Source organism: Rhinatrema bivittatum, chromosome 8 (genome assembly GCF_901001135.1).
Source record: "Rhinatrema bivittatum chromosome 8, aRhiBiv1.1, whole genome shotgun sequence".
NCBI lineage: Eukaryota > Metazoa > Chordata > Amphibia > Gymnophiona > Rhinatrematidae > Rhinatrema > Rhinatrema bivittatum.
In genome coordinates this window covers 183,603,076-183,617,226 of record NC_042622.1, presented here as the reverse complement: position 1 = coordinate 183,617,226, position 14,151 = coordinate 183,603,076, and the positions used below count along the sequence as shown (strand labels likewise).

At 41.9% G+C, this 14,151-nt stretch overlaps 1 protein-coding gene across 2 annotated transcripts in view; it reads right to left on the bottom strand.

Moving 5' to 3' along the window:
• Nucleotides 1-9,486, bottom strand: part of RABEP1 (rabaptin, RAB GTPase binding effector protein 1) — a 144,171-nt gene extending 134,685 nt beyond the window's left edge. For both annotated transcript variants that reach the window (XM_029611999.1, XM_029612000.1), the window contains exon 1: nucleotides 9,296-9,486. In XM_029611999.1, the coding sequence (XP_029467859.1) occupies nucleotides 9,296-9,329 (34 nt within the window). In that variant the 5' untranslated portion in view covers nucleotides 9,330-9,486. The remainder of the gene's footprint in view (nucleotides 1-9,295) is intronic.
• Between the last annotated feature and the right edge of the window lie 4,665 nt (nucleotides 9,487-14,151).

Genomic DNA, 14,151 nt, shown 5'->3' with positions numbered 1-14,151 from the left:
CACTGCTGTTCCTTGTGACCTTGGCCAAGTTGCTTAACCCTCCATTGCCTCACATGCAAAGAGACTGTGAGCCTTCTAAATGTAATCTGCACTGAAGTGCCAAAAAGCAGAATAAAAAAAAAAAAGTAAAAGGAGATTTTCCCAATTGAAAGGCAAAACTCAAGGTGCAAAAGATGCAGACTGATTTGTGATGGTGGTGCAGGAAGAAGTAAAGCAATATATGAGGGTATTCAACAGATGCAAAATATATTACTAAGTAAACCTGACTTGCATAGATTAGTTTTGACTTCATGTCAATGTCTCCTCTTCTAGCAAGATTGAGTTTGCTTTATTTTACAGACTGAAATTGCCAAAATCTGGGAATGTCTAGATTTATCTGGTGCTGTTTCATGGTGACTCCAAACTATTTACCCCCATACTCTTTCATGCCCTCTAGACATTTTGAATTAATGAAAAAAAAAACTAAATTCAGTTTATACGTTACAGGGGTGAAATCAATTGACAAAATATATCACTGTATGGGAGCTTCTCCAAGACATTTAAAACATGGACTGCAAAGATATCCCAGTCAAGCAACTCCTATTCTCCAAGATTAAATATAACCTACATAGAAACAGAATAGGACAGTAAATAAAGACCATAAAACCCATATAGACTGGCTAATTTCCTTCCCATTACAGTACCATGACCTTATTCAATCTTTGGCTTTACTTTAACTTCTTTGCAGCTACCTCCAACATCTTCACTGGAAAGCCATTCTATGCATCCAAAATCCTTTTCTACGAAGAAATTCCAGCCATGGATCACCACTTGAGACAAAAGGAGACTAAAGTAAACGGCTGCATCCTAACAGTTAAAAACTAAACTTTGGAAAAATATGGATGCCTATGTTGAACACATGGTAACATACACATAGGGACCTTCCATTTTTGGTTCACGTTGTTCTTTATTTTTCCCAGGAACAAAAACAGGAGAAAAATCAATTGGGGGGGGAAAAAAAAAAAAAAAAAAGGCAACTCGTTATTTTTTCAGGTAAATATCGGAATTTTTTTGGTGGACAGAACCCAGGACAATAAAACAATATCAATCAGATTATCCCCCTCACCAGCATATCCCTCTCTACCCCATCCCCTACCTAGCATGTCCCTTTCACGTCCCCCCTACCCCTGCAAATCTCCCTCTCCCACCTTCCGCCCCTCCCTGCACTGCAACAACATTCATCCTTACCAGTGGTAGCTCTAGGCTTCTCTATTTCTTTTTTTTAATTTGGCAGCATGCTTACTGAAGTTCCTAGGCTCTGCACTTCTGCTTTTGTGCAGGGCCAGGGAGCCTGCCAGAAAGTGCTTCTAGTGGACTGGGCCTATTTCAAACGCATTCAGGGCACCAGACAGCAGGCTGCTTAGGGGGTGAGGAGGCAGGACTTGAAACATAGCATGGGCTTTGGCTCACACCGGCTTCCAGTGGCTGAAGGCCATGAAATACGGCATTTGCAGCTCTGCAACAGCTTTTTAATCAGCTTAAAATTAGGGTGAATAACAGTTAAAACAGATTGTCATCTTTGGAAAATTCTGGGAATTTATGGGTGAAAAATCAGTTTAAACTGAAATGAAGGACCCTACAAAGAGGATGAACCAGTACAAAATGTGAAACTTGTCAGTAGTATTACCAGTCATCGAGGCGTCAGCCCCCAAATACCATCTATTGAAACTTTATCTTTCATAAAACTTAAAACTACCTTAAAGAATTCAAGGGCACAAGTAAATATTTAGTTTACTCACCTCATGCTTGGATAGATGAGACACAAAAACGTAGAAGATATTATCAGAAAAGGAACACATGACCCACCCAGTGTACCAACTGCGCTTTCACAGGTCTTAAAAGATTTGTGGACTTCTCTCTCCCTCTGCCACTATGGGCCTTATGTCTTGAAGGCCTTAGGTAATCAAATCAGCCTCTATTGTAGAGCAATTTAGAAAGCTTTTGAAGACCTATTTACCTTAGCTTTCAAGGAATTACTCTGACAAATCACAGGGAGGCCAATACAGTACAGTGCGCTCCGCTGGAGCGCACTGTTAGCCCGCATCGAAAATGTGCGGCCAAATCCCCCCCCCCCCCCCCCCCCGAAACTAATAGCGCCCGCAAAATGCAATTGCATGTTGATGGCCCTATTAGTTATTCCCGTGCGATTCAGAAAGTAAAATGCGCAGCTATGCCGCACATTTTAATTTCGCCCGGCACCAGGGAAATGTACAGAAAAGCAGAAAAATCTGCTTTTCTGTACACCCCAAAAATAAAAATAAAATTAAAAATCTTCCCGCGGCCTGCGGGTTGGAAGACAGACGTTCAATTATGTCAGCATCCGTTTTCTGAACCTGTGGCTATCAGCGGATTCGAGAACAGACGCTGGTAAAATTGAGCGTCGGCTGTCAAACCCGCTGACAGCCGCTGCTCCTGTCAAAAAGGAGGCGCTAGGGACGGGCTAGTGTCCCTAGCGCCTCTTTTTCCTGCGGGCCCTCATTTGCATGCGGGCCGATACTAAATCGCGCGCACAGGAGAGTGGCCTGTGCGCACGTCAGGAGAGTGGGCGCTTGCCAGCTCCCGCACGTTTTTCTGTATCAGCCCGAGGGTTTGCTAGCAGTTTAATAAAATGAGGTAATGGGTTTACTCCTGTAAAAAATGGGAGGGAAGGGCTGGTTGTAAAGCATAAACATCCTGAGCTATTATTTTAGATGCTGCTTATCACAAGGACTCCACAACCCACCCTAATATGATTTCCATCTTGGAATTGCAGTGTATTGTCTGCATAATTGAAAGCTAAATTTATGTTTTATAAGTTTTATGGATGTTTAATCTGTTACCTACCTAAAACTGGGGTAGAAGTCTTTTTTAAAATAAATTTTGGCTGCTAAATCTGTGCTTTAGCAGGTGTTATTCTAATTACTTGGTAACATTTGTTCGCTAAGACTGATAATTATTCATAAACTGTGTTCTAAGTATGCTTCCGTTTTATGACAATTTTATCAAATTTTGAAAATGTAAATAAAATTTTTTATATTGTCCCTCTCCTACCTCTAAAGAAACATAGCTGAAACAACACAAACATAAGCCTATTTATAACCATTTGTTGTCATACTGCATTTCACATTACTGTCCAACACTGAAATGAATACAGCATACACAGTACTAGACACATGTGAAAGAAGTGCCTCAGATTGCACACAAAATTCATCATAATTTAATGCAGTCTAATTAGAACATTTGCAAAATCAGCGGTGCCATATTTTTATTAATACCTCTACCTGTCTGATTTTAACTCAATATTCAGACTATTACAGAATCTGGTAACTACCACCACAATGTTTTTCCCACAACATGAAACATTTCCAGCACCATGTTCTAGAAATGAGCAAGCTAAAGCTATTGCCATTTTCTCTTCCTCTGATGCCATCCCCCTTCCCTAACTCGTGCTATACTTGTATTTACAAAATGCTTAAAAGCATTGTTGAGATATTTTAAAACTGAAAAGAAAGAGCTTTTCCAGCTATCCTAATTTCATTAGACCAAGAGACATGTTCAGTCCAGTATTCTCAATAAAGGAGTAGGTAGTAAATAATGCAAGAAATTACAAGCTAAAGTTTTCTATTTTAATCTACAAAGATGGATGCACACAGAAAGATAAACTGGTAGCATTTGGCAAACATCAGTTATTACATCATCCAGCGAACATCTAATGGACTGACAAGCAGGGTGGGACAGGATAGAGCCAAGGGTGGTTGCCCTGCTCACCACCCCTTAAACCTGCCCCTGGAACATGGTCTTCCAAAATGGTCCCAAAGTACTAGGCAGGCCTGACCCTACTTGGCTTCCAGGGTTCGACTGGATCAGGCTCACTTGGCGGAATTAGCTGGGGAGAGAACCTGGTACAAATCCCTGACATAAGAAAACCTTAACAGACAGGTGTATATTTTTAAAGAAAATTGGCTGGCAAGTGAAGAAGGGACATGCTACTGCCAGTCCCTTCCCCAAACATCCCCTCTCCTGCCTATAGATTCTGCACACCCACCAGGGCTGGCCCTGCCAGTTGCTGTGGACTGCAGAAGGCAATGGAAAAAACACTGTTGTTATCTTGCCAAAAAGAATCATAGTCACATGGTGGACTATGATTACCGTCTGTAACAAACAAGGTACATAACACCACAGCACCCAAGATCTCAAATTAAGGGCCAGATGTACTAAAGAGCTGTTCTCATTTTGTGTTTATGGGAAAAATACTTACTACATTTGGCCACAAGATATTTGCAAACTGCCAATTACAATTCATAAAATTACATAAGAAAAGAACACAAGAAAATGCCATACTGGGTCAGACCAAGGGTCCATCAAGCCCAGAATCAGGTAATAAGCAAAAGTTCAGTATGATGCTGACTCTTGGAAGGTTTTAGTCCATGTAATATGTTCTTGACTGATAAATGTCTTATGTTCTTAAATGTAAATCAAGGAGAATGCGAATGTATTCAGGTGAATGTTGACACATAAAGGGAACACAGAGTTATGCAGGCAGTGAAATGTGAAATAAATTACAGCACCTGTACCAGAAATCAAACCTCTTATAACAGAAGCATCCCCAGATGTGCATATATTTACTTACTAGACATCACTATTTATTATTATTATTTTTTTTTTACAAATTACTTTACTGAGAACTCACACATGAAGGTCACAGGATTCTTCTACACATATACTACAAGTCTCTTATCAGTAATTCTTAACTTTTTAATATTTAGATTCAAAATGATTTGCACCGCAATTTACTGATCTTTTCAAAAAGTGTAAGTGCAGAGCTGTCAACTGTAGGAGAGGGGGGGGGGGACTACATAATCTGACATTTCAGGGGATATATTTAAAAACTGATTTTTTGGCCATTGTCTTAATAGTCACAGCTCTTGAACGGTCTTTACAACATTTGCTATGGGAAGGAAAAAAAACCGCTTATATGCCGCGAATATCAACAGCTCAACGTGGCATACAAATCTAAAGACAGGAACATACATAAACAAGTATACTCAACAAACCAGACAAGACAAACACACTATCACAGTCAGATAACAGAATATCACACTGACTGCTTACTGCATACAACAAGCTGGTCAAAAGTTAGTTAACTTCAGTGTAATAAAACTAAGAAGGGAAACTAACGTTACCTGGAACAGGTGAGTTTAATAACTTTTTTTTTTTTAAAGATCTTTGTACAATTAGATAGCCAGAGCTGATCAGACAAAAAATTCTAAAGAGTTGGACCTGCAACCAAAAATGCTCTTTTGCGTGTCTCCACAAGGCGAGCTTGATGCAAAGACAGACTATACCACAAACCTCTTTGCAACAATCTAAGGGGCTGAGTGGGATTATAAAAATATGCAACATTGCATTAATCTAAGGTAAGGTGGTAAACAAAACATTCTGTTTACCATCAATGCTATTTTGTATTTAATACATTATACTACAAGCAGCCAATATAGCTCATACAATGTGGGCATGCTATGGGCCCGTTAACCCTGAGCAGAATAATCCAGGCAGCTGAATTCTGTATGATCTGAAGTACTCTGATGGAATTAGCCAACATCCCTATAAAAACAGAGTTACAATAGTTCATGCCTGAAAACAGCATGGATTGAAAAGCCAAGCAACTCTTAAGAATCCAAAGGTTTTAATTTACACAAATCAACTTGAAAAAAAGCCTGCTTTAACAACAGATTTGATATGTTCATGCATAGTTAAATTTGAATCCACAACCACACCTAAACTTTTCACCTGTGAAGAAATAGGAATCACAGAATCCTCAAACCTGAATGAGGGGGAATGGATAAATTAACGGTATGCTGCAAGATGGTAACTTCTTATTCACGTTCAAGACAAATCTGCTATGAGAAAGCCATCGCTTCATATCTGACAAAATCAAAGGCATGTCTAAAGTCATAGACCAAGTTGATTGAACAAGTATTAACAATTGATTTTTTTATAATCTTAAAGAATTTTTATCTTTGATCTTTGATCAGCTAATATTTTCTACTTTCCATAAAGTCCAAAAGAGAAAGGCTGTAGTCCACCATGTTGGAATCTTTCGAGATCCTGCATACTAATGCCTAGAATTTCATCTAGTATCTTTGTATAAATCAGTGGTTCCCAACCCAGCCCTGGAGCCACACCAGTCTGATTTTCAGGATATCTGTAATGTATATGCATGACATTTGTGTACACTGAAGACCTGGCACACACAACTCTCATACATATTCATTGTGGCTATCCAGAAAACTTGACCAGTCTTTCTCCAGAATAGGGTTATGAAGCACTGGCATAGTATGCTCCACTTCCCCTATGATTCTACAAGTCACGTTGCATAATGCTAAAGAAGCCTCTCACTGGACATAATGATTCATACTTCTTAAAAAAAAAAAAAATACCATTAGGGTTTGTTTTTTTCAAAGGTGAACAGAAGACAGGTCTGAATTCTTTCAACATGTGTTAAATGAAATAAATAATATTTTTGCCTCCACTTTTAACAGCTTTTTCTATACTTGTGATAAAACAGTAAAAGATCAACATTTAATGTCTCCATCCCCACTCTCCCTTGGTGTTCAATTTAAAGGTTAGGAGCGAGATCAGGATTTACATTCAGAGAACATCCAACAAGGCATTGATCTGTGCAGTCTGGGTAAACAAGCATCGGGGTAACTTGCTTGATGCGGCGGTTACTACCTTTAACCATTAAGCCTTATGCTCACCTTTGATGCAACTCCAGCATTACTCTCTCCATCAATGAAAGTGGATGGCAGGAAATTTGAATCAAACAGTTACCAACAAGGGCCCTGAACTTGGTGGTTGATGAAACAGATAAGTATGGGAAAATAAGTGTGGGAGCTTGCTGGGCATACTGGATGGGCCGATTGGTCTTTTTCTGCCATCATTTGTGTGTGATGATGCACTGGTAAGAGTGAGCACTCTTACAAACTATCCTGTAAGAACATAAGAAATTGCCATGCTGGGTCAGACCAAGGGTCCATTAAGCCCAGCATCCTGCTTCCAACAGAGGCCAAACCAGGCCACAAGAATCTGCCCAAACACTATGATCATCCCATGCTACTGATGCCAATAATAGTAGAGACCATTCCCTAAGTCAACTTGATTAATAGCTGTTAATGGACTTCTCCAAGAACTAATCCAAACCTTTTTTAAACCCAGCTACACTAATTGCACTAACCACATCCTCTGGCAACAAATTAATTGTGCAGTGAGTGAAAACAAATTTTCTCCGATTAGTCTTAAATGTGCTACTTGCTAACCTCATGGAGTTCCCCCTAGTCCTATTATCTGAAAGTGTAAATAACTGAGTCACATCTACTCATTCAAGATCTCTATCATATCCCCCCTCAACCGCCTCTTCTCCAAGATGAACACCACTAACCTCTTCAGCATTTCCTCATAGAGGAGCTGTTCCATTCCCTTTATCATTTTGGTCACCTTTCTCTGTACCTTCTCTATTGCAACTATATCTTTGAGATGTGCTGACCAGAATTGTACACAGTATTCAAAGTGCATCCTCACCATGGAGCAATACAGAGGCATTGTGACATTTTCCATTTTGTTGACCATTCCCTTCCTAATAATGCCTAACATTCTGTTTGCTTTTTTGACTGCTGCTGAGCCGACAATTTCAAAGTATTATCCACTATGATGCCTAGATCTTTTTCTGGTTGGTAGCTCCTAATATGGAACCTAACATCGTGTAACTACAGCAAGAGTTATTTTTCCCTATATGCAACACCTTGCCCTTATCCACATTAAATTTCATCTGCCATTTGGATGCTCAATCTTCCAGTCTCACAAGGTCCTCCTGCAATGTATCACAATCCGCTTGTGATTTAACTAGAGTCAAAAATGATAGAGGGGAAGGAACAACTCCCTAATGAAGAAAGGCTAAACAGGTTAGGGCTCTTCAGCTTGGAAAAGAAAGAGGATACAGCAGAGGTGTATAAAATGACAAGTAAGGCGGATCAGGTAAATAAGACAGTTATTTACTCCTTAAGATAATACACGGACTAAGGGACAATCCTTGTAACTAGCTAGCAGATTTAAAACAAATAGGAAAAAGTATTTTTTCACTCCACATACAATCAAGCTATGGAATTTGTTGCCAGAGGATATGATCAAGGCAAACAGCACCGCTGAGTTTAAAAGGGTATGGAAAAGTTCCTGAAAGAAGAGTCTATACTCTATAAAGACTTATTAGCCAGACTGACTTAGGGAAATCCACCACTTATACTTGGGAGAAGGCAACAAGAAAAGGTTAGGCATTTCCTACAGATCTGGTTTGGCTACTGACAGAAACAGGATGTTGGGCTGGATGGACCCCTGGTCTAACCCTGCATTACACTTATGTTATAATGTACTCTGTCTCCAAACTTTGTATTTTGTTGTAAGAGAGGTTAATTAAAAAAAAAAATAATAATAATAATAATAAACAGTTTGGAGCAGCAGCTCAGTGATTACAGCAGCAGGCTGCCAATCAGGAAAGCCAGTGTTCAAATCCCACTTCTCACTGATATTCCTTATGACCTTGGGCAAATCCCTTCACCCTCCATTGTCTCAGATACAAAGTTAGACTATAAGCCCTCTGCGGTAGGATCCCACCTACTGTACATGAATTTGTATCTCACCATGAGCTCCAATTTGGAAAGAGGAGCAATTAAATCTAACAAATTCCAAACAGAAATTTTTTTTTTAAGTTATAGTATAAAAAAAAGCAAGAGCCTTCAAAATAAATGTTATAAAAACAGATACCTAAAATAAAACACTGTGTAAACTTAAATCTGAGAAATTGATGCTACCGTACCAGCAAGCTTTAAATATTTATCTGGGGTTATTTTCATTACATTATTCATCTTTCTCAGCTGAAACTAAGCAAAACAAACATCTACAAGGTGCAAGTACAGTACAATAACAGACAGGTTATTATTAAGGGAATGTCTAATATCACATTTTAGAAGGGTCTTATTTTCCGATACCCCACATCCATCAGCCACCCAGGGACTACGACACAACAACAAAAAAACGGTTTTATTTCGCAGTTCCCGCCCCTCAAGCCACGAGTAGAAAGGAACTAGCGGGTGGAAGCAGAGGGAAGCACTCGGGTGCGATTCCAGGCGAGGCCGGGGCTCCATAGGCCGCGCCTCATTCCCCCCTCCTCTTTTACCCGCTCCCCCCCTCCAACAGCAAGGCGAAGAGCGACGCGGGATTTTACCGTCCGCACGAGGGGCCGGGCCCGACTCCGCCATGGTCTCGCTCTCTTCCTCCAGCCCCCCCCCCACTCCAGTCCGGGGACGGAGCTCAACAAGAGGCGGCGCCACCGCCTCTACAAGACACAAACAGCAACGGCCACCGCCGCCGCCACCTCCTCCTCCTCATGCTGACAGCGGGGAAATGAGCACTGCGCAGGCGCCCGCAGCCTGGCGGGCGAGGGGGTCACGCGGATGGAGCACGTGACATTGAGGGCGGAACCTCTGCTGCAAGGATTTCCTGCCAGCCCCCGAGTAAATCCTTCAATAATGAGCGCGGCCGGTCAGAAGTTAACTCGGAGGGCTTTAAGTTACTGTATTGAAAGCCGGAAGTATGATACTTGTTTTATACATTTCTTGATTTTTTGGGGATGGTCTACCCCCCTACCCCAAAATACAGCGATGATACATTCAGCAGACAATGGTTTCTGAAACATATTTGTATTACATAGATTAAAGCTATAAACAAAACAATGTTTAATATTTAAAGTTTTGAGGGACAATTTGAAACAATGCACATTATGATTTGATTAAAGTCCCGGGTACTTTTACCAGGCTCGGATTTTGGCATAGCAACATTGCCTAAGTGCCTGTTTCTCAAGGTATCCAAAAGACAGGACTTCCCCTGCTGCTCTTTGATTTCTGGGGGCAAAACACCCCCACTCTCAGTCCTCTGTGTATGGGCACCATAATCTTAAATCTGAGTCTGACTTTTATACATGAGCTTTGTACCAGTTCTCGAAAAGAAAGTGAGAGCATAATTTACCTTTGAACTGTGCATACTTTTGAAGTGCCAGAAAAGCAGAATATTTATTTATTTATTTAGGTTTTTTATATACCGGCATTCATGAACAGATCACATCATGCCGGTTTACATTAGAACAAGGGGTGCAAAGAACAATAAAACTATAACTAGTGCATCGGAGTTGCAGTTACAATGAAACAAGGTAATAGAACTGGGAGAAAGAGAAAAAGAACAGTGTACTGTTAACATAAATTAATAATTATTTACAGTGCCTAAGTGGCTACATTGTTTGGGAGGAAATGGAGGTAGTTAGGAGTTGTCTGGGAAGGCTTGTTTAAACAGCCAAGTCTTCAGTCTTATATAAATCAAATGCATAAATAAATAAATAAATAAATATAATAGGCACTTTTAAGGTAAGCAGTTTAAAAAAATCCTTTTACCCTTTTAAATTGGTATGTATCCCTGTAAACAGCTTTTGAAAAATTGTCTATGTCCAATTATGTGTTTTTATAAGATTAGTCCGGGATGAATGGTGGGAAAATGATAAGGGGAATGGAACAGCTCCCCTATGAGGAAAGACTAAAGAGGTTAGGACTTTTCAGCTTGGAGAAGAGATGGCAGAGGGGGGATATGATAGAGGTGTTTAAAATCATGAGAGGTCTAGAATGGGTAGATGTGAATCTGTTATTTACTCTTTCTGATAATAGAAAGACTAGGGGGCACTCCATGAAATTAGCATGTGGCACATTTAAAACTAATTGGAGAAAGTTCTTTTTTACTTAACGCACAATTAAACTCTGGAATTTGTTGCCAGAGGATGTGGTTTATTTACTTTTTCTGATAATAGAAAGACTAGGGGGCATGCCATGAAGTTAGCATGTGGCACATTTAAAACTAATTGGAGAAAGTTCTTTTTTACTCAACGCACAATTAAACTCTGGAATTTGTTGCCAGAGGATGTGGTTAGTGTAGTTAGTATAGCTGTGTTTAAAAAAGGATTGGATAAGTTCTTGGAGGAGAAGTCCATTACCTGCTATTAATTAAGTTGACTTAGAAAATAGCCACTGCTATTACTAGCAACGGTAACATGGAATAGACTTAGTTTTTGGATACTTGCCAGGTTCTTATGGCCTGGATTGGCCACTGTTGGAAATAGGATGATGGACCCTTGGTCTGACCCAGTATGGCATGTTCTTAAGTTCTTATGTCATCATATTTGTTGTGTTTAATTATCAAAATCCCAGGCGGGGTGGCCTAAGAGTCTGAAAGTTAATTTTGGGGGGGGGGGGGTGCAAAGCTGTAGTGTGTGTAAGTCCACTTTGAAAATTATCCCACCAAATCTACCTGCACAAGTTACACCTGCTAAAATGTCTGCACAGATTTCCAGTGAAAATCCAAAAGTGTTTGTATATGCCAAACCTTTCCCTAATTCTGCCCACATAGTCCAGGTAAACTTTCTTGCGAATAGGACATATGCATGTATGTTTACCCGTATATTGAATGGGCAGTTTTGTAAAAGGCCATTTCTGCAGGTAAACTTCTGCAGAGAAATTACCCTCCCTCTCCAGTTGGCTTGAGAAAAGATACCATCTCTTTCACCCTTTTTCCAGCTCATCACACATTTGTCTGCTGTGAAATGTGTGAATCATAGGCATAATACCTTGCAGAACTTCCTCTGTTTGTTTTGCCCTGATCAGAAACCTCCTTCTTGTCCCCTCCACCCCCAAGGAAGTCATTCCAAGCAAAGCTTATGTTGCCACCATGTGGGTTAATTAAAAAAAAATGGCAACGATGCAGAGCTGAATGTTTCTTGATATCCTCACCACGCACCCTTCTTGAGATATAAAAGCTTATTTCTTGGGAGTCCTACAGTCACATCCGAAGAAGGGATCCGTGTAATCCTGAAAGCTCACACTACAGCATCTCTTTTGTGAGTTCCTCTGATGGTATCACAGCTGACAGCAATTGTTTTCTCCAGGATCATTTCTAAACAGCATCTACATGTCCTCCTGAGGAGGGTGCTGCAGCATTGTGCAAGACAGAGGTGTTGAGCACGGTCCCATTGTCAGATGTATATAGAAAAGTAGGACACAGTATACCTTGGATACATGCATGATATCATATAGGAAAACTTAGTGCAAGCTAGCCACACCATTTTCAAGACTAAAGTAAATGGGTTTGAATCCTTAAGGATAGTAACTTGTATCTAAAGTGGCTGAGCTTTGCTATGTGGTTTATTTCTTAAATATATAATTTCTGCCAGAAAAAAAAAGAAAGAAAAAGATTATTTACAGTGGCAGTCAACTACAGAGCAGCTGGGCCATCAGACAGCGAGCTGCCCATAACATGAGCGGCTTTACATGTGTTACCCTTAGTGGGGTGTTTTAAGTCCCAAGGCTATACAATCTTATTTATATCTTCTGGGGCTGCTCCAGTTAACCATTCATTCCCACACTGACTCTTAATCCCGGTGGGGGGGGGGGGGTCTGTTTATGGGAGGGGGGGGAAGTTCTTGCTTATGGCCCTGATGATTAAAGAAGGTCGTCAGTGTGTGTGCTGTACTTTAAGTGCTTCTCATGGGGTGAGAAGCTGTAGCAATAATTAGACAGGACCAGGTCTGGGTGTTAAAATAAAGTTTACTGATTCATAAAGTTAAATAAAGTCCATTGTCCCAAAATGATGAGTGTACATCTGACTGTAGTTACAGGCTTTCTTTCTGTGTAGATAGGTGTCTTTACTGCAGACCTCTGAGTAGAGCCTAAGGTGATTGTAAATATGCGCTTACTCTCCCAGCTGTTCTTTATTCCTCAGCTGGAACTTCAGGTGATTGCTCTTGTGGAAAAACCTGGGGACCAGGCTATTATTCCTGCGCTGAAATCCCAGTGGGGAAGGGAGATCCAGAAATCTCCCCACTACTCTTTAAGTCCAAAAAATGCTTTAAATCTTAATCTGGATATCTTCTCTGCCCTCATTGTTTCTCACAGCAGGCTCCATCACTGGTGCTTGCCTACCTACAGATCGATACTCTAAGGCCGCGGTAGAAACAGTGCGGCAGTGTCAGGCACACCCTCGTTCCCCGCACGCACAGTTCTCTTCACCTACCGCTCGATACTCTCTTCTAATTGCATGCAAATGCATGCCGCGGCTGCGAAGCCTTAGGCAAGCGTTAGGCCCGCGCAACCCATTTTACTGTATAGAGCGCCTATACAGTATCCTGGGTTCGCGGGCCTAACGCTTCACGGCCACGCTGGTATCTGTCATTTCAAATGTCATTTCAAATGACATTTGAAATGACAGGTACCAGGAAGTGGACAGTTATGTTCCCCGATGATCAGCAAACTTTCCCCCAGCCCCCGCTTACCTGCCCTGGCCCCGTCCGGTCTGCTACGGTAGTCCCTTCTCCCTTCTCCTCTCCTCCCGATTTCGGCGCTCAAGGCGGCCGGGTGGGCGTGCATTCATCCAGGCAGAGGGAGCCGGCGGTGAAAGCGGTCTCCGGCTCCCTCTACCTGGATGAATGCACGGCCCCCGCCGGCAGTGAATGAATGCCCGTGCGATTTCGGCGCTCAAGGCAGCCGGGTGGGCGTGCATTCATCCAGGCAGAGGGAGCCGGCGGCCTCCGGCTCCCTCTGTCTGGATGAATGCACGGCCTCCGCCGGCAGTGAATGAATGCCTGTGCGATTTCGGCGCTCAAGGCGTGACGTCACGACGCTTGATGTCACGGCATGTGACTGCCTTGAGCATTCATCCAGGCAGAGGGAGCCGGAGGCCACTTTCGCCGCCGGCTCCCTCTGCCTGGATGAATGCATGCCCACCCGGCCGCCTTGAGCGCCGAAATCGGGAGGAGAGGAGAAGGGAGAAGGGACTACCGTAGCAGGCCCGAGCCTTGCTACTTTTTCGGTTTTTGGGTTTTTTTGCTTCGGGAGGAGGGGACAGGACTGGGGCTGCACCGGAGACCGGACGGGGCCTTGAGCGCCGAAATCGCACGGGCATTCATTCACTGCCGGCGGGGGCCGTGCATTCATCCAGGCAGAGGGAGCCGGAGGCCGTTTTCGCTGCCGGCTCCCTCTGCCTGGATGA